Below are 23,432 nucleotides of genomic sequence, written 5' to 3' on the forward strand. Positions count from 1 at the left end.
CTGATCAGCGTTGTCCCAATCTGGTGACGGATTTCGTTCCACTCCTCCTTGCTCTTCCGAGGGAAGATGCTCTTCTCCTCCTGTGGTGCAGTTGTGTTCCCCAGCTTTATAGCAAGCGTATCTTTCCTCTTCACTTTGTTGGCCAGCGTGCCTGTGGAGAGGGAGAGCAACAGGATGCAGCTCAAGGCTACCGAGCCTGCCCCAGCAATCCCAGCCCTGTGCCCCTCCCTGAGCAAGAGCAGTCCTCTCTCCTTGCTCTTCCCAAGCTCTGCACTCACTGCACAGCAGCAGCAGATGGCATTTTTTGTGTGACACCACATGCTCACTGAATGCTGTCCCACCTGAGGGACTGGGACAGCACAGGCTGTCACAGGAGCCATCAGGAACTGAAGGAGTGCACTCAGCAGGTGATTGCACAGGTTTGGCTGCAGAGCCTTGGAAAAAGCAAGGCAGAGGACATGTACTACATCATGCAACCAAGAACCAGCTGCTTTGAGGCGCTGTGGGAACCAGTGCTTTGATCCAGATCTCAGTGCAGCCAGGCACGAGTTCAGCAGAGCAATAAAAATGACACCTGCAATGTCAAAGCCTTACTGTTATGGCTTTCATCTTCTTCCTCATCCTCATCATCTTTGTACAGGATGGGCCCCTCCGAGTCAGAGTCGCTCATCCCTTCGTCTCCTTCCTGCTCCTCCGGAAGGACCTGGGGTACCAGTTTGGGGATGACTGTGACAGATGGCACATCTCCAATATACACACGAGGATCTGAATTCTGTTCCTCTTCCTGGTCATCATCTTCCCCTTCCTCATCGTCTGGACTAACAAAAAGCACGTTATTACACCTCTGAACACTTGGCACAGGGCCTGCAGAATATCCCTAGAATCAATAGCCCTTAGCTCTCCCCTCAGGGAAGCCCAGAAACCAGAGGTGCAAGAGCCACTGCAAGGTCCTGCACCGTCCTCTCTCTTCAAAGCACAGGGAGCTCTGGCTGAGGAAATGACAGAGGCAGGTTCTGCAGAACCAAACTGCCCTCTGACCCCACTGCTTTGTGACTTGGAGATTCAGCCCTGCTATAACACAAGACGGTTCTTTTCCCACTTATGTTTAGCAAAATGAATGGCTAAGGAAGGCCACAGATGGATGGAATCTGGGACCTTGTTTGATCTTGGTGCAGTTAGAGATGGTCCAGGCCTGGATTCCTGGCATCAGCCTGTGTTTGTAGTCTGGAACCCATTTCCCTTTGTGAGCAATAAAATCCCACAGCCAGGGATAATTTCATGGGGAAGATGTTCTGGTTCTTAAGAGCCTGAAACACAGATTTGGACAACAGGGAAAATGGTTTCAGCAGAGACCTAAGCCCTGCCCAGCACTGCAGGAGCTGGGAGAGCTGGCACACAAACAAGGAAGTACTCACACTTTGAGCATCTCAATGGTGACAGGCAGGGATCTTGTCCTGCCCAGGGTGCCATTGTCTTCTCCAAAACCATCGTTCTCAAAGAGCAATGAGTGAGCCCTGTGGGACCCCTCGGGAGGTGGGGTGACAGGCAGAGGGCTGGCCAGAGCCTGCTGGATACGAATGTGCAGTGGGATTTGGGGCAGGCGAGGCAGCACGTGGGGTTCACCAAAGCCTTGTTCTGCTGTCCTTTTCAACACCTCCATGGACCTGAAGTCTTCAGGAAGAGGAGGAGGAGGAATCTCCTTGGGCAGGTCCAGGGAGCATGGTGGGTCTAGGACAGGGGTGGAGGTGGGCAGGGCCACACCTGGAGGTTCGGGGGGCACATGGGTGGGCAGCGGCGGCGAGGGCGAAGGTGGTGGATAAGCTGAGGTCACATGCACTGGAATCGGTGCAGGGCGACTCCCTGTCACTGTCCTGTCATTTGGGGGCTTAGAGGTGACAGCCTCTGACGTGTTGTTAGGCAGGAGGCCTCTCTTTGGAGGGAGAGGAGGAGAAGGCTTGGACAAGGCTGTACCACTGGTCATTACTTGGGAAAGTTCAGCTGAAAATAAAAACCACAAAAGCCACAATGTTTAACAGTGTATTTTCCAGATAACCTTCACCAGTGTGGAAGAAGCATGGCAATGCACTCAGAGCCTTGGACTAAGCGTTCTCTGCTACCTTTTATTGGAGTATCATACCAGAAACAGCCAGGTTACAAGGCCCCAGTTTGTCCTTCTATCAGCAAAGGTAAGACTTGGGAGAGCAGCCAAAACCAAGCAGGCTGAGACAGGTTTGTGCATCCTGCTGCTTCAGAGAGAGAGAGAAATGGCACCAGCCCCTTCAAAGACAGCACAGGAGCCTGCCCAGGAATGCAGTTATGTGGGCACTTTATGGCTGTATTTACAGCATAAAAGGAATCCAAGACATCCAGGACCCCCCAGACTTCAGTTGTGTTAACAGCTCCCCTGCACATTAAAGAACTTCTCAGGAAGACTCAAAAAGTCTTAAAGTCTTATTTTTTGCTCTGAGGCAAAAATCAGCACAGCTGCAGGCAGCAGTGTGCATCCCCCTCTGTGTTCATCCATCAGACCCAGCCCAAGAACACCCCACTGCCAGCAATCCTCAGGATAAGGTCTGCTTTACTCCCTCTGATCTCTGTTTTAAGCCCCATATAAACTCATCTGCCACTACTAGAAAAACTTCGAAAGATACCTAAAGCCTTTAGTCTTAAATACTTGCCGATTGATGGAGAAGAGAGAAAGAAATAGAGACGTGAAAAATGCCTCCATGAGCAGTCACAGGATCCCCAAACCCCCCTCTCTTTCTAGGGAAATTGCAGCAGTAAGGACTGCTGTTGCTTTAGGAGTGATGCGGTTTTTAACACCCATGTATCCATGGCTTCTGGGGCTTGTAGAGGCTTTGCCTAAAGCAGCTGAGACTTGCTACACATTTCGCTGGAGGGGGTGACAGTGACACGTGGATGCCCCCAGACTAGAGCTGGGGAAATGTGAGGTGCAGACACCACGAGAGGGTGCTGCAAGTGGGAGAGTTTCCCAAGATAAGGCCACATAACTGGTGAGAAGTGGGCACATTTATGAGATGTTTAGCATTTTCAGACTTTCCCCTTGTAGATTAAGGGCCAGACTGTGCAAAACAGAGTGTCCTCAGCTCCTGCCCAAGGGACTCCAGTGTTTCCTGAGCAGTGCTTCAAGCCTAGCAGGACCAGGCCTGAGGCACCTCTGGGTAAGAGCAAAATTTGAAAGGGAGCAAGGAGCTGGCAGAAGGAAGCTGCTGCTTGAGACACCAGAACTGCTCAGGGAATGAGCATCTTGGGGACAAAGGGGTGACCTGCACAGTAACTCCCTCCCAATCCTCAGGCTGTGACAGTGGCACAGAAGGACACCCCTGCAGTCAGAGCAGGCACCAAAGAGCCCTGGAGAGCTCACAAAGCCAATTCCACTCCTGCTGTTCAACAACAGTGACAACACAAGGCTCACACAGCAACACCACAGCTCCAGCTCCACTGTGCCAGACAAGAGGGCTGCGGAGCCTCCTCTACATCTGTGTTCATACCCAGGGAACCAAAGAGAACTGCTGGTTCTCTCCTCCCCTGCACACCCCGCAGCTGCTCCCAGCCCAGCCCATGCTGCTGGGACAAGGCAGGATGGCTCCAAACACCTTGGATATACTGCTGTTTCCAGCCACTATTTTTATTCCACAAGTACCTCCTCCAATTGGAGCTGGGGCATTTCAAATGCCACCTGCAGTGTGTGCAAGCAGCTTAAAGAAAACAAGAAGGTATTTCATGGAGTGCTCAAGCATGGTCAGGCTAATCAAGTTGGTCTGGCACACAGGGGTTGTTAATGCCATACCAAGGTCACTTGCAAAACCTGCCAGAGCAAGGTGAGCCCCAAGCAGAGCAGAGCAATCTGTCCACACTGAAAGCAGTGGCCCAGGCTATTTCAGATGGCAACTTGCACATCCAGCACTGCCTCTCAAACCACACCTGGGTAACACCTCCAGTTTCTGCGATAACAGTGCAAACCTGTCAGATTGATCTTCCCAGGAGCCTCCCTCCCGATCTGTGCTAACCTCTGCTAACCCCGTCCAAAGATAAGGAGATGTCTGTGAAAGAACTACCAGAAATGCCAACAGGCCATCGCTGCATGGAAGTCATACCAACTCTCAAAATTGCATCTTTAAGATCCCCAGAACGCCCACAGAGAACAGAGATTAAATGGGCTTTAAGAAACTCTCACCAAATCTTCTGCTTAGAAAAATTACAAAGATAAAAACATTTAATTCTCTAAATGGGAAGATTCTGTTCAAATTACAGTTGAGCTGATTTATCCATGGGACAAGACATAGGGACAAGACTCGTATGTCAATAGCCCAGCCACAGACCTTAGAGGAGGTGCCTGAGTATAACCAGGGAAGTCTGAATTATCCCAAACAGCTCATGCCCTAAGTGGAAACCACATGGCCTGGCAGTAACAGCCACACCAGACATTGTTTGGTGGGATGTGGATTCTTTGGATTTGTTTCTTGGTTTGGGTTTTTTTTCCAAAAGGAGCTGAAAGAAGGAATAACCACAAAACCTCATCCACCATTCCCCAATCCCAGCCCCCAGTGAAGCATCAACATTCAGACACTGTCTCTCAGAGGTGACGGAGAAGAGGCAGGCAGGGATTCCTTCCTGCAGGAACAGGGATAGCTCATGGCAGAAGACTCCAGTAATTACACTGTTCCCAGAACACATGTGTCCTGGCTAAACACTGGCAGATTTGAGTCCAAACTCAACTGTTTTCAGGAAAGATGGTCAGACATTCAGATGCAACTAAAAATCTTCCCTATGAAGGGAAGAGAGTCTTGGAGCAGTGGCTCCAGAACATCTCAGGGTACAAAAACCAGTTTATGGGGTCACTTACCTATTAGTGAGTTGCTGTTTCTGTTGACAGGTTTGGGAGGAGGAACGGGAGGCTGTTTGGCAGGAGCTGTGCTGGTTGTACTGGTGGGAGCAGTAGTGTTGGCACTGGCAGGAGCAGGGAGCAGAGTCCTGGGGGCTGGGGAAGGGGCAGCTGTGGAATTGACTGTCTTTGCTGCCGTGGGGGCTGTGCTGAAGGGGGCAGTTCTTGCAGTACTGCTGGCAGGTATTGGATCCTTTGCCTGTACTTCGTTTGCCTCCTGGGAAGTGGAGGGAGGTCTTTTTGGAGGAAGAAGAGGTTGTCTGGGAACATGTGGCTCCTGAGGTGGTTCCAGTTCAGGCCCAGGGTGGCTGCTGGAGGAGCCTGCAAAGGGAGGCAGCTCAGTTTAAGGCACCAGAGGGCCCACTGAGGGTGGGAAGGATCATATGAGAATTTAGAACTGGTTACAGGAGAATGTAAAGCCCTGATTTTGCACACGTCTGGTTTCTTACCCTGCCTCTTCTTTGGTTCCTCCACTGGAACAGGCTTCCTAAGGCTGGGTGGCTTTGTGGCCTCTTCCTCCTGGCTGGGCAGGTTACAGAGCCCGGGGCCCCCAATGGGGACAGTGTGGCCATTCTTCAGTGCAGGTGGGTTCAGCTTCTCTGGCTCTTCAGCATCTGCAAGGGGATGGGAGGACAGAGAAGCAAAGAGAAAACACTTAGAAGGCAGGGGAGAGGAGAGGTGGCTGAGCCGACTCAACCACCATGGAAGCACACCAACTTCCTTCTGGCTTCTTAAGGAGCTTCAGCCCCCTTCTGCACAGGACAGCACAGCAACTCAACCAGCTGAAGCTGAGAGCCCTTGATTTCATTATCAATGAGTAAATCACACAGCACTGTATGCTGTCAAGGGCTTTTCTTCTCCCTGTCCTGCCCTTGCTCTTTTGTTACAGATTAGTGTGCCCAGTGCTGTGCTGCAGCACAAGGAAGCTGTAACTGAAGTCATAAATCTCCAGCAGCTTTTGTATCCACCCTCCATCACGGAGCAGTCACCAATTCCCTGCTGCAATGCAGATTCCAGCACGAGCCGAGTCATCTACTGCACGGGCAATAATGGACTTTCATAAAGTCTTCAGATTAGCAGAAGCACCTTTGTTTTCCTCATTTCTACCCTGAATTTGGCACAAAAATGACCGCTCAATCCAAAACATCAGCAAGGCAGATTTCCTCACTTTACCTTTGTTTCAATAAGATGTAATGACACAGCTCTAGAATTTTATGTAGCTCACTTTAAATATTTCTGCTTTTACAAATTCTAGCATGTAGGCTCCCAGTGTTAAAGCAAGACCTCTTTTTGGAAAAAACCCCATCCAATCCAACCCATGCTTTTGAGGGTCCTGAAACTCCTAATCCCCATGAGGAAATACTCCACCATTCTCAGTAATTGCCCTGACAGGACAAATTTTTGACAGTATTACTCTCAAAAAAAGACTCAGCATCCACCTCTAAGGGGAAATTGCCTATTTGGACTGAATTTCAACTCAAGAAAACTTAAATAAATACATTATCCACTTGATTAAAAATCTTTTTCAATTCATCTGCCATCTCTGAAGGAACTGGAGATAGGAACAGTATGATCCAGCTTTCCTCACCACTTTTCCACATCACACAAATCCCAGCCAGGTGAGTGGATGGTGATCTGACAACTTATTTTGGCAGCATGATCCCAACTTGGAGGCATCAAAGATGAAAGAAAAGGGGATAAGACTTCCTAGACGGCAGTGCAAACTTTAATAAGCCTAGTGGTGACTATGACACCATACCATGAAGCATCTCTTGGAAGATATGCCCCTACCCAAGCAGCTCAGAATTCACCCATTTATGATTGTTCTCCCAGCCTGAGCCCCGGGGGCAGAACCTCTCCCATTTGGAACAGCAGGAGATGGTGAGTGACAGTGTGACAGCAGAGGCTGGCAGGATAGCACAGAGAAGGACAGGATGGGAAGTGACCACAGCACAGCCCTCCCTCCCTACAGGAAGGTGTTCCAGACAGGCACTGCACTTCCTCAGCACCATCTTCCTCCCTGAGCAGGCTGCCTTCCTCCCAGGTGGGAAAACAGACAAGAGAGAGCATTGAAAAGGGTAAGGCAGGCAGGAATCACTTCAGCAGAAAGCCCTTAGATTTGTCTCCCAAGGGTGAGGTTTGGCCAGAGGAAGATCAGCCACACAGACACAGACAGAAGTTTGTTTGCAGACTCACCCTGCTCAGGCTCTTCCAACAGAACCCCTCTTTTTACCAGCTCCTCTCTTGGCTTTCGCATAGAAATCTTTCGTTCTAAAACTGATATTAAATTGAAAAAAAGCACTCAGAAAACAGGGCAAGCTTGAAGTTCAAGAAGGTTTTTTTTTTCTTTTAAAGAGGTTCTCTAGAGGAAATAAAAGGGCCTCAAATTTCACTGGTTTTGCATGGATTAAGAGGAGAGAGAAGGAACTGCATGTTCAGACCTGCATTTCACACTGCACTGCTGACTGTGGAGCAAACCCTCCCTCCCCATAGCTGCTTGGGGAACTTCCTTTAAAGAAAGGAATTAATCTGTCTGAAACTACAGCTCCATGGCAAGGTGTTTCTGGAGAGATTGCAGGTGCCAGCCCATCACCAAAGTCCCATTTTGGTTCTTGCACATGTCAGCAACTCAGGCTTGTGACAACAAGCCCTTCTCGGACGGATGGAGGCAGGGACACCCACCCAGCCCCTGTCATTTTACCTTCTGAAGTCTCCTTGAATTTGTCACTGCTTTTCTTTTTCCTCCACTTCCAGGGTTTGAAAATCTTGCCAAAGCTTGAGAACTTGCTTTTCCTCTTTGTAGGAGGTGTTGTGTCACCTGACTCCAAAACATCTACCCCCATGCTGGCATCACCTGGGGCGTGATCCACATCTTCAGCTGCACAGAAAAGAAGGAAAAGAATAAAGAATTACTTCTGTGCTGCAAGCTCCCATGTCCCACCAACCCACCCCACACTGGGAATGGTGGCACACATTCATGCAGAAAAGGGAACAAGACTCTCTCTGTGGCTTCACTGAGCCCTCACATCAGCTTGGGGAGACACAAGTGGGCTTCTCATCAACATAAACAGGGCAAAGGGAAACTGGTAAGGGCCTTCCTGATGAGACAAAGATTAAAGAACACCAGAATCATTAAGGTTGGAAAAGATGCCCAGATTGTTGAATCCAATCTGTGAACAACCTCCACCTTGTCACCAGCCCAGAGCACTGAGTGGTATGTCCATTTGTTCCTTGGACACCCTTCAGGGATGGGGCAAACTGTGCCAGGGACTGATAACTCTTTAAAAGAATAAATTCCTCCTGATGGCTAACCCGAACCTTCCCTGGCACAACTTGATGCTGTTTCCTCCTGTTCTGTTCCTTGTTCTCCAGGGGCAGAGCCTGACCCCCACCTGTCTGCACCTGCCTGTCAGGGAGTTGAAGGGAGCGAGAAGGTGCTCCCTGAGCCTCCTTTTCTCCAGGCTGAGTCCCCCCAGCTCTCTCAGCCACACATTAATTTAATTTTGCAGTGTCACAGTTTGCCCATGAACACAAACCACTTCCCTACATTTTCTCATCTTCATTTGGAAGCAACTGGTGCTGGACACAAGTTCATGACCACAAATACCTTCCTGCCCACTGACCTGACATTCACAACTGTCCGCACCCCGAAATCACCAGACCCATTCCAGCAGCTGGATGTGCTAGATTTTCCCCTCTCTGATTTTCCTTCTATAAATAAGGGCAGCAAAGCTGGCCAAGAGCAACAACTCCACAGGAAAGCGACACAATACAGGCCTGTGCTCCACCTACTGCACAGGAGTCTCTGGAGAGCAGCACAAGAAGGACACGGAGGCGGGAAGGGACATGTGAAAAATCCAAGCAAAAAAAAAAAACCATCCCCAACTCAAAAAAACCCCCACTTCTGAAGCAGAAAACACTAATTTGGGGACTATTGATCCTGCCTTGCCTGATGTTGCTGTTTTGGGGTATTTGATGGAACACAGAGAAGCACTTACAATGAGCAGAATCTAGCACTGCCTGAAAAAAAAAAAATCAGTGTGCACAAGCTAAAAGTGAAGCCATCTGGTGCCCACTCCATGGCAGGATTTCCAGAGCCAGAATCCCTCAGCTTCAGCACTAGAGACAGGAGCAACTGCAGCCCTGGAGTTGTACATGCAATTTTAACAAGCAGTATTCACTATGCTCAACAGAGCATTCCCAAACTTCACCAGGCAGGCACGAGCGCTTGCCAAGCACAGGCTGTAGGTGGAATTTGAAGCCCAAGTGTCATCAAAGGCATTTCCCTCACCTTTCCAAGGAGAACAGTGCTGAAAGCAGCAGTACCAAGCTTGCCTTATATTTACCCCTTCCCTGAGTTGCTCTGAGGAATGTCACTTATGTGCTGCCTACCACCCAAGATGTCAGAATGCTGCACTAAGCAAAGTAAGTTATTAAAAGAAAACTCAACCATCAGCTCCAGGGATTAATGAAGAGCCCTCAGCACCCTGGAATGTCTCCATTTCCAGTTAGAAGGAGAATGACAAGCATTCCCCTGCCACAGTCCCCTCGTAACAGCCAGGGAGGAGCGCAGGACATGAAAGGACGAGCCAGAACTGCAGGAGACACACAGTACCTCCAAAGGAAGAGCAGCTAAGAGCAGAGAGGGTGGGGAGAACCCACATGTGACTACTCCTGCCAGAACCTCTTCCAGCAGTTCCTGCAGCCCAGGTCCAGCTGTCAAAGCAAATACCTTCCCAGGGTGGAGTTTCACTGCCAGAGCTGCAACCACGCAGGTGAACACAGGAGGTTTCACAAGACTTCACATCAAGAGCAAATCACCCGGTCCTGCTTCTCTGCCTCACTGCTCCCTCGGCCGTGGTACAGCTGCTCACAGGCTCCTGCTGAGAGTCAGGTGTTGTCCAACACGGAAACACTTGGTTTTGTTCATTTATAATCACTTCCATGCCCAAAAGCAGCCAGGCAAGAGCGGGAGACATGCACACTAGAACACAACACTGTCCACATAATTTCCACCCCCTTTTGCTCTGTGTAGACTAAAACTTGACTTGCTACTAAACATTCTGAGACCATTCCAGCCCACTGCTCACACCGAAGTCAGGGAAGCAACTCCTTCCCGGATCCTCACTGGGATTCGTTCTGTCCTGTTGTGCAGATGACAGGAGAGCCTGTCCTACCCTTCCACAGCACTCTTCCTTTTCCCATCCCCAATTACCACAGGGACATAGACATCTAAAGCAGTCTGTTGTGAAGCAATTATGACACTGAGGACTAATGAGCGGGTGGATCAGCAGCTGGAGGTGAGATCCACAGATCTGCATTCAAATAACCTTATTGTTCAGCGATTGTTCACGTTGGATAGTGCTCACACTCCCTCCAAAATGGACCTTCCCTTCCATTCACAGCCCATTTTCAGCTGAAATCTCCATGAAATGGTGCAGAGAGGACATCTCTTCCCTGTGAGGGCAGAGAATCCACCTTGCTGAGGCTGTGCCTCCTCCTGCTCTGCTCTACAAGGAGGGTCCTTAAGCTCCTTTGCAATGCAAGGGGGAAACCCTTCCTTATCCGAGTCATGCACTGGAAAACCGGGAAAGAACCACAGTGCCATGCTAGGGGAACAAAATAGGGCAAAAAAAAAAAGGACCCAGACTTGGAGGGAAGGGTGGGAAGCATCAGGAATATGATGCCTTCACCTGACCTGGCCCAGCAGCAAGGCTGTGTCTAAGACATCAGCCTCACCCTCACCATGGTGCCAGGCTGGAAAACCTATTTTAAATACATGGAAAAGGCTAAATGAGGTCACACAGCCCTGGGTGAAGCCAGCAGAGTCCTCATGAGAAGGTCAAGAGATTCCCAGCTGGCAGGTCCCTAAAGTGACCCCACGCCAAAGCAGGACCTTGTTCAAGCCTTCTGGAAGCAGTAAGTCCACGTTTTGGAAAAATTATTCTGGAGCTGGGAGAGCCCCACAGAGCCCACCATGACAGCTGGATGCTGTGCCTAGTGTTCCAACAGAGCCCTGGTTGAGGAAAAATCAGGAATAAAATACGTGGTGCAACTTCAGCACATTGTGTGATGCTCCCAGAGGAGATGGTCTGGGACACTTGGAGCTCAGAACCCAGCTGGTCCAGGGACAGCGTGATGCCCCAGCTGCTTCCCAGCCAGAGCCTCCTGCCATTTCAGATCCCCTGTCCCAAACACTTGAGCTGTTCTGATCTCATTCCATCCAAACAAGCAGGTGAATTTGAGCTGTTTAAAACAGCAGATTTATGTTAACTCAAAATGTTTAGACTGAAATAATCTGGGGAAACGTCACAAAACTGGCACAGCCCGAACAGACAAGAAGGCAGGAAGCTCCAGCAGTGCCAAGCAACTTGGAATGCAATTCCCTATTGCTTTGCCTGGCCACCTGGTCCTTCCAACTCTCCCCTGCAGACATGTTTTTGCTCAAATCTTGCAGTCAAATTTCATGCAGAGAAAAGCTCATTTTCCACTGCATCTTATGGTGTTGAGTGACCCCAGTCTTTTGTTTTTTCCAAAACAGAGAAACCATTTCAGTGGAAGGAGCTGGAGACCCACAGTTGGTCTCTCTCATCCTCAGCAAGTGGCTGCGGTGTTGTGTCACCTGCTCCAAAACTTGGAGCTTGGGCCAGATTTCTTCCATCCACAAACCAGAGTTCACTCAGAACCTGATCTATCCCTTCTTGTAGGAGCTACTACAGGATCCCCACAAATGCCAGCAGTTGCTGTTCGTAAGGAGCTTGCTGGGCATTTCTGTCTTTGGGCAAATGAGGTACTTCAGTGCAGCAACTCTTCTTAATCACCTTTATTTCCTTCCCTAAGGAACACATATGTGTGAAGTTCTCCACTGAGCAGGCCCACAAGGTGCAGGGGAAGTTTTGCAGGGAATGTGGCTGCTCCTCACGCCCCTTAGGTACCTGGAACACACCACTGCCTGTGGCTCCAGCAGGACCACCACAGCTCCCAGCCAGCACCACGGCACCTGCCACAAGCCTTCTTGTTGCCACCATGCTGTGGATGCACAGGCTGGAGAGGACCCAACTCCCTCCTTTCCCACCCTGCCCTGTCCAGCAGGGCAGTCAAGAATCCAAGAAGCTTCCAAGCAAACAGCAACAACTCAAAAAGCAAACACTCTTTGAGTGAAATGCTGTTAAAAGTATCCAAAAAAGCACTTTGGGCAAATGTTTCTAAGCTTCCCTAAAACAGCTTTAAAAACTTGTGTGTGTTTTCCTGAATCGTCCAGGGAAGACGTGAATCCTGCCCTTAAAGGAATGAAAGGTTGTGGTCACAAAACAGCCTCAAACAGTCCCAGCCCTCAGCTTCCCTGTGTTTTGTATGTTTCTAATCACCATAATCTTCACAGGACTCTCCTTAACAGCATCCTGACACAGTTAATGCAAGAACCATCTCTTCAAGTTCCAGATTTAATCAGTAGGAACCCTGAGAGCTGTGCCACGAAACAAGACTTCAGGGAGCAAATGAGCAGTTGAGGAAACACCAGGTCTGCTGGCCCCAATCTCCAGAAAGCACAGTATCATTACACCAAGCCCACTTCCCTGGAAATTACCACTGTTCTTGGCATTTGATGAGAGAAAGAGCCCCAGACTGACCAGGTCAGCTTCTAACAGTGAGTAGATCCAAGCAGAAGATGCTGTTAATCTCCACCGTACAAAGATGACTGAAGTTTTACTTCCCTTCCACTCTATCACATTATTTTTAGCAATTCTTGAACCAGACTAGCTGGAGTGAACTGGTGGTGGGGAAGAGAATCACTGGTTTCATCTGAGCCCTAGAAATGCTTGATAGAGTCAAAGTTACAGAAGTGAAAAATAATGAAGATAATAGTCTGTATCTTGAGGGTGATCTTTTTCAATGTTCATTTCTTCTCTGAAAATCAGAAAATTCCACTTTACAGATGAGGGTGAACAACTGAGGCCAGCCAGCTAACAGCAAATGGGAATGAGAGAAAGGCAGCAGCGGGATGTGGAAAGTCTCCTCACAGCCAGTGCTGGGAACAGCACCCATAACAGACCCGGAGCAACACCGACCCCACACAGTGCTCAGGAAGTGGGGGTGCTCCTAGAGCTTACACAGTTGTGTTTTCTCCAGCCTGTTACTGAGATACTTCACAATGGAGAGGGAAAACAAGCAGGGAGATGATTGTCAAGCCCTTCTGCCCCCAAAACTGCTGCAGCTGCCCCAGAAGATGGGTGACATCAATCACAGGGAGGCAATTCTTGGTGGCTTTGGTCCCAGCTCACTCTCAGGGCTGACTCCTGCCCCATGCAGATGAACATTCCCCCACTGTCCAAGTGCTTTGCAAAGGTAGTATCCCTGAATCCACGCCAGCCAGAGGCTGTCCCTTAGAACAGCAGCTTGGAGCCTGTCTGAAGACCAGAGAACGTGTTGCACAGTGACTGCATGTGAAATCAGTAAGAGAATGGAAGGAAATGGAATTATTTCTTTAGTTTCTCTCCCCAGCTGGGCGCAGGTTACACAAGTTCCACATTCCACTCCTCCCAACTCCTCCTGCAGTTTCACCTGCAGTGCTGGCCTGCTGCAGCCCCACAGCTCCCTGGTCTCCCCTGCCCTGCATTACTCACCAAAAGCACCTGGATTTACCGGTCTCGAGAAGTGCGGCTGCCCCATGGGATTCTGTTCAGAGCGCTCTCCGGGAAGAGGTGGGAGGAGAACAGAGGAAAAGTCTACGCGGAGAACACTTCACCCTTTAAACGGTAAATCCACACTCCGGATGAGGAAGGAGGCTGGCCAGGGAGGCACTCCCAGCTCTCAGGCCACGGTGTCCGATGGTCCGGCACAGGTCCCGCTCACCCTGTGCCCCATGGCTGGGCACTTGATTCTCATAAATAAGTGTCCGTGCCAGCTCCCTTCACGCAGGAATGCCTGTCATTCCAGAGCCGAGCTGGCTAGGGCGAAGCTCAGGAAGGGGAGGAGACAGGCAGCCAGGATCCAGCCACTGAGCTGCACAATCCAAATTATCAACACCCCTTGCTCCTTCCTCGCATCCAGTTCAGCAAGAAGAGAGGAAAGCTGGCAGCGAGGAGAAGGAGAGCAGAGTGTTCTTCTCAGGGATGGGCTTGGAGAATGCATGCACACCAACACACCAAGGGGTTTCACCTCCCAAAATGGGATGAAGGAATTTCCAGCCTACCTGTGCCAGCTAAACACAAACTAAGGCAGTCAGGGATGAGACAGCCGTTCTCTAAGTGCTGTGGGAGCTGCATTACCCCCGAGCAAAGGGAATTTCAAAGACAGCCTGAGCTGATATGCATCTAGCCAAATGTAAAAATACAATTTCATGTGATTCCCCTCTCCACTAAAGTTACCAGGAAGCATGTCTTCTTGTGTAATTTAAATTTAACAATGGAAAATTTAAATTTAACAAGGAAAGTAAAAGTTTCATTTCTATTCATGTGTCACAACTTGATGGTTAAGGTAACAAACATCCCCCTCAGCCATCTGCCTCACAATAAAAGATCTCCAAAGTTTAAATATGTCCATTTGGATTCCTTCATTTATCATTATAATTTGGGTTAGGACTTCTGTGAACCTAACAGCTTGTTTACCCTATACACCCTACAACAGAGAAGCAGGAAAATCTTTATTTATTCATTTAAAGTAGGGCTGTGGTGCTCAAGGAGCAAAGAGATACAAATCTGTGTTTCAAATTGCAGCTGGCTCTGGCCTTAAGCATCATTCAGGAGTACCAGCCACTCTCTCTTCTTTTAGGGGAGAAAGCAAAACCCTACCAGAAAACAGCTGACAACATGCACAAAGCACCACAAATCCAAAAGTAACACCCACATCATTATTTTCAAGGGAACTCATGGCCAGAAAAATCCATCAGTCCATCCTTCAGCTCCACATCTGAAAGGAAAGGTGCAAATTCTGTCCCAGAAAACAAAACATCAAAAAATGTTCCTGCCTCAGCTGCAGCCTGAGGTCAGAGCATGAGAGCAGCTCCTAAGAAACCCTCTGTTTTCAGAGGGCTTTGTTTCACCACTGGGGAAAAATACAGGACAAAGCAACCTGCCCTTGTCCCACTGGACATCCAGGACAAAGGAAAACCAACACTTCAAGCAAGGAAGAGCAATAAAAGGCAAAAATTCCCATAATAATGAGAAAGACCATCTGACTTTGCTGCACAGCAACCAGAAGAAACCAGAGCAACTGTTTTACTCCTCAGGGACAGGTGATGACTTTCTTAAAGATGAAAAAGTTGGAATAGCAAAAAGCTTTCTAAAGGAGAGCAAAATGGGAAGCAGCTGACTGTCCCTTCAGCATTTTCTTTTAAAATACAGTAACGAAGAAACACCAGTTACATGAAAATTTTATGTGATTTAAGGAGAGGCAGATGGCTGAAATAAAAAAAACAGGCAGCAAACACTCAAACATGGGGTACATGGCCTTCTTCTCAAGTTTCATTTCCTCTCCATCCAGCCCAGCATCCCATTAAACCCCTGGCATTTCCATGTTAATAATCTGTTTCTATACATTGTAAAAGGAACTCTTCTGTATTGTTTCATTTTAAAATCTAATGAAAGCCATGAGCCCAATATCAGCTCCGCTAATAAAGGCAGTGCTGTTCACATTTCAGTTCACACCGACATGAAATGCTACATTCACCCAGGGTGACTCAGACATTTGTGTTCCATGATTCAGCCACAGGAACATTAAAAAGGACTCCAGCATTATCCCATCCCTGCCAATGGAGCTGTTTAAAACCAGTGATACTGGGCGTTTTCCTTCAGAGCTCATCAGCAGAGAGTCAGCAGGAGCTACAGGGCCTTTAGGGCTCTTTCACTGTGGGAGATGCACCCACTAAAATCCTCATGCAGGGACCACCTCACCAGGAGAGCTGGCAGGGAGGAGAAAAAGGCAGCACCATGACTCTGGATGTGTTTAATGGAATTATGGAATGGTTTGGGTTGGAAGGGACCTTGAAGTCTACCTCACTTCACCCCTGCCATGAGCAGGGACACCTTTCACTATACCAGGTTACTCCAAGCCCCATCCAACCTGGCCTGGAACACTTCCAGGGGGAGGCAGCCACAGCTTCTCTGAGAAATCCATTCCACTCCCTCACCACTCTCACGGGGAAGAATTTCTCCCATCTAACCCAACTCTCTGTCAAGTTTGAAGCCATCCCCCCTTGTCCTGTCACTCCAGGCCCTTGTGAATGGTCTCTCTCCACCTTTCCTGCAGGCTCCTTTCAGGTACTGAAAAGCCACAATTAGGTCACCCCAGAGCTTCTCTCCTCCAGGCTGAGCAACCCCAGCTCCCTCAGCCTTTCCTCTCAGGAGAGGTGCTTCAGCCCTCTAATCAGTTTGGTTTCACCACAGTTTTTGTTTTCAGCTTTGGAAGAAGAAAATGAAAAAATCTTACAGGATCACGTAACAGCTGTGTCTGCCCAGAGAGATGAGCCCTTCTGAGCAGTGCAGCCATCACTGAGGGCAGCAGAGCAGGGGCAGCAGGCAGGGAGTCACTCTGAACAAATGAGCACAACGTGACACTCTTCCTTTCCCCTTACATGGAATGAAAGGCCAGTGTGGAAGTGGAAAATGGGTTATTTATAAGGCAGCTGGCATCACATTGTTTGCATCCTGCAGACTTTGATGGTTCTGATGAGACAAATGGGAGCTGGACTGCTCCTACACCACATGACTTCCTTCATGCTTCCTGTGACTTTTCCAAGAGGGAAACTCCTATTTCCCAGAGCATTCCAGTTAGTCAGCATGGTGCTCCACCTCAGACAGCGGAGGGCAGCAGGTCCAGCATGCCAGGGGCTTGGTGCCACCACCCCTGTGCTGGGAAGGTGAGCATGCCGTGTCCCACAGCAGTCCAGATGCTGACCACGATGGAGCACAGCTGGAGGAAGACATTGCTGTGCCAAGAAGCTGACTGACAGCACTTCCAGCCCCACCTTTGGGAAGGTGAGGCCGTGCTCCTGGAGAGCCCTGTGGTCACAGCACGCGGCTGGAGCACAAGGAATGGGCTCAAAAAGTTGTAGCTAAACTGGGCTTTGAGCCCAGAGGAGCTTAAGGCAAAAATACCCCCAGCCTCGTTTTCCAGGGAAAATACAACTTCCACTGGAAGTAAGCTTTAGCCAGTACTGGAAAAGCCTTACCATCAACATCTCCTCACCACTCCCTGCAATTACAACACAGGCCAAGTATTTTCTTGTTTACTAGTGAGGGAATGCTGAGGAATGTCATCTTGACAAAATTAAAGATTCAGTCACATCTTGGCTAACTTGACTAACCCTAATTTGATCACTATGGTGATTCATGGCTTTGCCATCTCAAGGCAAGGGAAACTCCAAAGCTGATGAACAACTTTTTGGAGCACCTTGAAGCAGCATTAAAAGAAAGTCTGGTCAGAAGCCAAAGGAAGCACACATATAGGATACATTCCAGCAAAGCATCAGGTATTAGCAAAGCATCAGCATGTTCCCAACAGGGAAGCATTAAGAGGCAGGATACCCATCTGCCACTTCCAACTACATTATTAGGAACGCATTAGGCAAAAACACGGAGAAGAAAATTACATTAATTATTGCATTGTTTAGAGAAGAAACAGGAATGGCATTTAGCCTAACTCTTGTTTAACCCTCTCCTGCAGCAAAAACTCAAGATACTCAGAGAAAAATGTATAAATTGACATCACCTGAGGCCCCCCATTTCAAAACATGAGGATGAAGGAAATCAAAATATATTCCTCTCCTTCCAAAGCATTGCCCAGCACGAGTTTTTAGAGTTGGCCCAGCACAGCACAGAGTGCTCTTCCCAAGAGAGTGGCTGCTGCACAGTCACATCCATCACAAACAGCCTTACAGGACAAACCCAACTCTTAAGACTTTACAGCTCTGTGCAGACATTATCCAACATAAACAAGTCCTCCAGCAGAGTAAGTACATCTATGCCACTTATAAAACCCATGGGACAAACTCTGTTTTGCACAACATTGCAAGTTAACAACAAAAGCTAACAGCAAAAATATCAGTAAATATGAAACCTCTAAATTCAGATTAAATTGCAATTAACCCTAAGAGGTAGGAGTATATTTAACTCTAAGTTAGTCTTCAGTGTATAGGTCAAGGTCCACAGACTCATGATCCCAAATTTCTCTTCCTACCTCTAATCCTTCAAGATGTCAAACTTCAGCTGCAAGCCTCTCTGCTCACACAGTAACTGGAAAGAAAGGCAGCAAGATTCCTCTGTAAAAGTTGTTTCCTCTTTTAAACATTTCACAAGAATCTCAGAAAATGGATTTGCTCTTCATACCCAAAGCTGAAACTGCAGCAAACACCTTTGCTCTGCCAACCCAACGGGCTTGCAGCAGCCCCACCGCACCAATAATCCAAATTATCCCTCAACACCTCCAGCTCTCCATTCTGAAGTTACATTTTTTCCAAATTACTGCACAAGCCAGGCAGTGCCAGGGCATCCTACCACCCCTCACTCGCCTGGCTCTGCGCAGGGAAGCTTACAAAAGCGCCTTGGTTTAGTTTTTGGGGAACACCCAATTTTCTGCACCTGCTCTGCTTTAATTATTGACTAGGCGAGGAGCTCCTGATTAAAATGCAAGGCAAGTCTGGCACACAACCTCAGCTTCTGATCATCGCCCGCAGATACAGTTGGAACAGAAACCCAAATTCCCTGCCACAGCTCAGGAATTAAAAGAAAGGGTGGATCAGTTTCACTTGGGGCACTTAAATTCAGCAAGGAAAATACTTTTTGTACCCTTGCAACTGAAAACTCTCACAACATTTGAAATTTTAAACCAGAGTTTTAGGTTCACGCACAGAGAGAAGGTTTAAAAGCTTCCTTTCAATTGCACTGTGTTTTTACAAGCCATTTCTGCCAGAGTAAACCTAACAGGTAATTACAGGTCTGACCTCCTTCTATTGCACAAATATGCCTTTGGAAACAACGTGGATAAATATTTGCCCAATACAAGAAGACAACTCCAAGAGGAACCATTCCAGTTTATCAACTCTGTGATTCATGTTGATACAAGCTTTATTCTCTATTTAAGGAACAAGATAACGCTTAGGAAGTGCATCTGCCCAAATTATGTTTCATAGATCTGCCATGGGCCACCCTAAACAGTGGCACAGCCAGACCTCAGGTCACACCCAGACAAGAGCCATCAGCAAGGCAGGGAGTGAACTTCCACTCCAAATATTGACCCTTGCTCAACCACCAAGGTATCTCTGAGCAGCAGCCAGGCTGAAGACAAACATGAGTAAAACACTGCTGCTAATGTGAATAAAGCAGTGCTGGGGTTGTGCTGTGCAACATCCCGTTCTTCCCCTTTGGAACTGGGGAGATAATTATGGAGGCCCAAAGGAGCTGAAAACAAAACGAGAGCACTCCACCTGCCCCCTCAGCCTTATCCTGAAATTCCAATCCCAGATGCTCCTATTTTCTGCCAGTACCAAGAGAACTTGGGAAAACAAGGTGGTGGCAGCCATAGCCACCAAGAGCTATCCAGGAAGAAGGCACAAAAATCAGACAGGTTGATTGTGTCCCAAACCATACAGACCTTGAGCCCCCCAAACCCAACGCTGTTTATGCATCACACCACTCACAGGAGTACAGGGACAATGCCATGGGAATTGTTTACAGTGTCAAGGTCCTTTCATAGAATTAAAGGAAACGTCAAGAGATGAGATAACACTAACAGTTCTGAAGGTACAGAATCCTAACCTTGTAGGAAGCTATTTCTCCCTGAGCTGCTCCCCTCTCTTGCAGGAGCAACCCTTCACACATTCCCAGATTCCTCATTTCACCTCATTCCCTTCATCCTGTGTCTCTAGAGAACCAGCAGCAGTGTGGTACACAAAAATTATGATGTATAAACAGATATTAAACTGTTTCTCTGTGCACTTTGGGTTTGAAATCAGGGATTTTCTCTTGTGCTGAATTCCCATCTCAAAAAGCTTGTGGAAGGTGCTGACTCCTTTGCAGTGAGAATTATCCCCTGAGGTCCCTGGAATTACAGGCTACTGCAATGCCATCTAAATCTGTCACCTTATCAACAGCAGGGCTGGCTGGCCTCTGGGCACTTAAACTGGTCCAAAATCCCAGGTGGCCCCGTGGCTATACCAGTCCCCACATCCTCTGGGTGCCTTCTTTGAGACAGCCCAGACACTTTGTCATTAGCAACCCTGAGGGCTGTTTCCGCAGTAAATGAGCTCCTTGGATCTTCCAAAACAATTCTCACCTTCCTCAAGGGAACAGAAAAGAATAAAAATAAAACGTCACCAAAAAATCTGCAGTTCTTAACAAGATCAGCCCTTAAACAACAAAAAAAGAGAGAATCAAAGCTTGGAAACGAAAAGCTGACTTATCCTTTAATAACAGAACTTTCCTGTATTTATGGAGATTTCTGGTTTGGCACAAAAACATCTGCTCATTTAGTGGTTGTTTTAAGTGTCACTTCTATATTCTAGTGATGCTGAAACCAAGAGGCCTGGTTTAGTGGTAAATGAGCAGAGAAAAACATTTTCCATGACTTTGAAACCCAAATTCTAGTTCTCAATGGGGTGTAGGGCTTCACCTCTCCACTGTACGTGGTCATCTCCAGTCACTGTGTTCTGAGCTGCTGCAGCCGCTGCTGGAGCTTGCCCTGGCAGCGACAGCACCAACACCATTCCAGCTCATTCCAACCCTGCACAGAAGGCAGGCCAGCACAGCCTGGAGGTCTGTGCCCAGCAGGGAAACAACCTGGCTGTAATGGCCACAGTCAGCGCCTGAACTAAGGCTCTTCTGTCCTCCTTGCAGGATCATTTTGGTTCCTGGTTTTCCTGACAAGAGTTACCTTGCAATTTATCCCACTGCTTAAAACCAAGCTACAGATAATCCCTTTTAAGCACCTCACCCTACTTGTGTTTAGAACAATCACCACAGGCTATCACGGGTGCAAAATGTGATTTTCAAGCCAGAACTAATCATTCTCTGCAAATACGATGGCCCAGAGTAGTCTCCATCACAGAATGACATCTCACTCAATGGCAGATCCTTGATGCCAGGAAGGCGTGACACAGGGAAGTCTCCTTTTAAACTTGTCCTTGTTCTTCAGTTCTTTTCCTAAACATCTGTTCAGGGATGGGCTTAAGGGATCCTTGCTGTGGAGGAGTGAATGGCTTCAGGAGGCAACAGGGTGTTCATTGTCAAACTCATTAAAAAAAAATAACCCAGCACTGCTGCAACACACTGCCCCAGACACCACCTCCCAACATTAACTCTAGGAAGCCTGATCAATACTTTACCCTGAGAAGGAGCATAAGAAAAAACTCTGAACAGGGCAAGGGTGACAGACTGACACACATAATCCCATTAGAGTTATCCAGAGCACTCAGTTTGCTCAGTATCTGAGAGATAACAGGATTAACTTCATGTTCAACATAATTTCAGCCTAATAATTGCGGAATCGCTCCTACAGCCCTAATGTCATTGATTCAGCAGGGGATTCCCATCACCCCCCCACAAGTTCCAGCCTTGAAAGCCCCTTCATTAGTGTCAGCATCTTAAGTTAATTACTTGGAGAGATTTTCCTTTCCTCTCCCACAGCAAAATGTAACTTAACTCCTGCAACCTACAATGCTTGGGCAGAACAAACCCCTGCCTTCCCTGCAGGAAGGGACCCTGTTTATTTTCCTAATCACCACTTCAGTTTCCAAGAGTTAATGTTAAGACCAAAGAACTGGGGGGGAGACGGGCAGGTTTTTTCATAATTTTGGTTGAATTTCAACAAAAAACATGACAAAGGCTGGTTATAGTCCTCTCAAAGATCAAGGTTCAGCCCCAGATCCCTGCCTAACTCTGCCTTCCTGGGGAGAGGGGGTTGATCAGCCAGGCAGGATCACCACAGAGCCTCCAGGAGCATTCTCCTTGCCAAGCCATGACTTGCTGCTCACCTCACCTTGGAAACGAGTCCTTAGAGCAGTGGGGCTGGGGAAGGAAAGGGAAAGCACACAAAGCAAACAGCACATAGAGCTGCTTCCAACCGTATGGGGGAACAGAGCACAGGAACCGGGACATGTTTTTATAGGGGATTTTCTCATGGAGTGCAGAACACTATTAAATTCTACCTTTCAAATGCAGTGGGAGGCTGTGCTATACCAATTAGGCCAGTGTTGCTATGATGGCACTGAGCCTAACATGGATACAAATCAGACCCCACTGCACTGCCTATGAAAGTCAGTGTCCACAGCCACTGCCTGGCTGCACCATCATGGTTTGACTCTCCTACTCCCCAAAAAAGGAGAGGGAGGAGGAAAATCTCCTGCAGAAATTCAATTCACAAAAGTCTAGAATGGTTTGAATTGAAAGGGACCTTCAAACTCATCTCGTTCCACTCCCTGCCACAGTGCACTATCCCAGGGTGCTCCAAGCCCTGTTCAACCTGGCCTTGAACACTTGCAGGGATGGGGCAGCCACAGCTTCTCTGGACAACCCGTGCCAGGGCCTCCCCTCGCTCACAGGGAAGGATTCCTACCCAACATCGCACCCAAGCCTGCCCCTGGCAGCGGGAAGCCGCTCCCCTGTCCCGTCCCCACTGAACCCCTGTCCTGTCCCCATCGTCCCCAGCGTCCCCCAGCCCCTCTCGAGCCCCTCCAGCCCGGCCCGCCTTGGCCCGGGCCCCACGCGCCCTCTGGCGGCCACAGCGCAGCTCTGCGGCCCCCGGAGCCGAACCTCGGAGCCTGCGGGGCAAATTTATCAGACAAATTTATCACAACCAAGACAGTGATCCTTTTGAAATCTTAAAATCTCTGCTTCACAAAGCGAGACAAACTCAGGCTGGGTTGAAGAGCCATGTTCTCCCTAAGCAAGTCATGGTTATCCACTCATTCCACACAGCTGGATGGGCCCAACCTGTAAAAAAGCCACCTGGTATCTCTGGTTTCTTGTTTGTTTCAGGATACAAAAGACACCTTCAGCAGCCGGAGCCAGGACTCCTTTCCAAGACAAGGGAGAGCCAGGCAGATAAAGTGGTGATGTCAGCAGTGACAGCATCCAAATGTTCACACTGGGACTGCATCTCAGGACCAGCCTGCGGGCCTGGGAGTAGCTTTGTCCAGCCAACAGCTCAGCTAACACTGGCAGCCACAGCTCACAAAGGCAGCAAGATAATGAGAACATTCGGTATTTTGTTTTTAAAAGACCAGATTTACCACTCAACCTGGACACATTGCTCCTGTGTGAAGAAACAGTAATAACAAAAATCACATTTATACTAAACCTGCTTGTCCCTGGTTCCAGGCAGGCTCCTCTTCTATTCCCAAATCCAATAAAATCAGCTACTAAAATCCCTGGACAGAATTTACAGGCAATGTTCCGGGAGCAAGGTGAATTTAAGGTCCAACAAGTTGAAAGGAAAACTAGAAGCTCTGGAAACTTACTGCCCTGCTCCATGCCCTACTTACTGAGCCACAGGAACTCTACACTCACTGTTTCACAGCAAATCACCCTGAATTGCC

At 48.4% G+C, this 23,432-nt stretch overlaps 1 protein-coding gene across 5 annotated transcripts in view; it reads right to left on the reverse strand.

Annotated features, from left to right (window-relative positions):
* PHACTR4 (phosphatase and actin regulator 4) overlaps positions 1-23,432 on the reverse strand; it is a 48,428-nt gene that overhangs the window by 4,589 nt on the left and 20,407 nt on the right. For 3 of the 5 annotated variants that reach the window (XM_030964615.1, XM_030964611.1, XM_030964612.1), the window contains 7 exons: positions 7,608-7,784; positions 7,103-7,183; positions 5,356-5,520; positions 4,868-5,227; positions 1,416-1,998; positions 595-818; positions 1-151 (listed from right to left, as the gene is read on the reverse strand). In XM_030964615.1, the coding sequence (XP_030820475.1) occupies positions 1-151; positions 595-818; positions 1,416-1,998; positions 4,868-5,227; positions 5,356-5,520; positions 7,103-7,183; positions 7,608-7,749 (1,706 nt within the window). In that variant the 5' untranslated portion in view covers positions 7,750-7,784. Of the gene's footprint in view, positions 152-594; positions 819-1,415; positions 1,999-4,867; positions 5,228-5,355; positions 5,521-7,102; positions 7,184-7,607; positions 7,785-13,527; positions 13,826-23,432 lie in introns of those variants that run through there. The other 2 variants (XM_030964610.1, XM_030964614.1) reach the window with 2 other exon arrangements.

The sequence above is a fragment of the Camarhynchus parvulus genome, chromosome 23, assembly GCF_901933205.1.
Source record: "Camarhynchus parvulus chromosome 23, STF_HiC, whole genome shotgun sequence".
Classification (NCBI taxonomy): domain Eukaryota; kingdom Metazoa; phylum Chordata; class Aves; order Passeriformes; family Thraupidae; genus Camarhynchus; species Camarhynchus parvulus.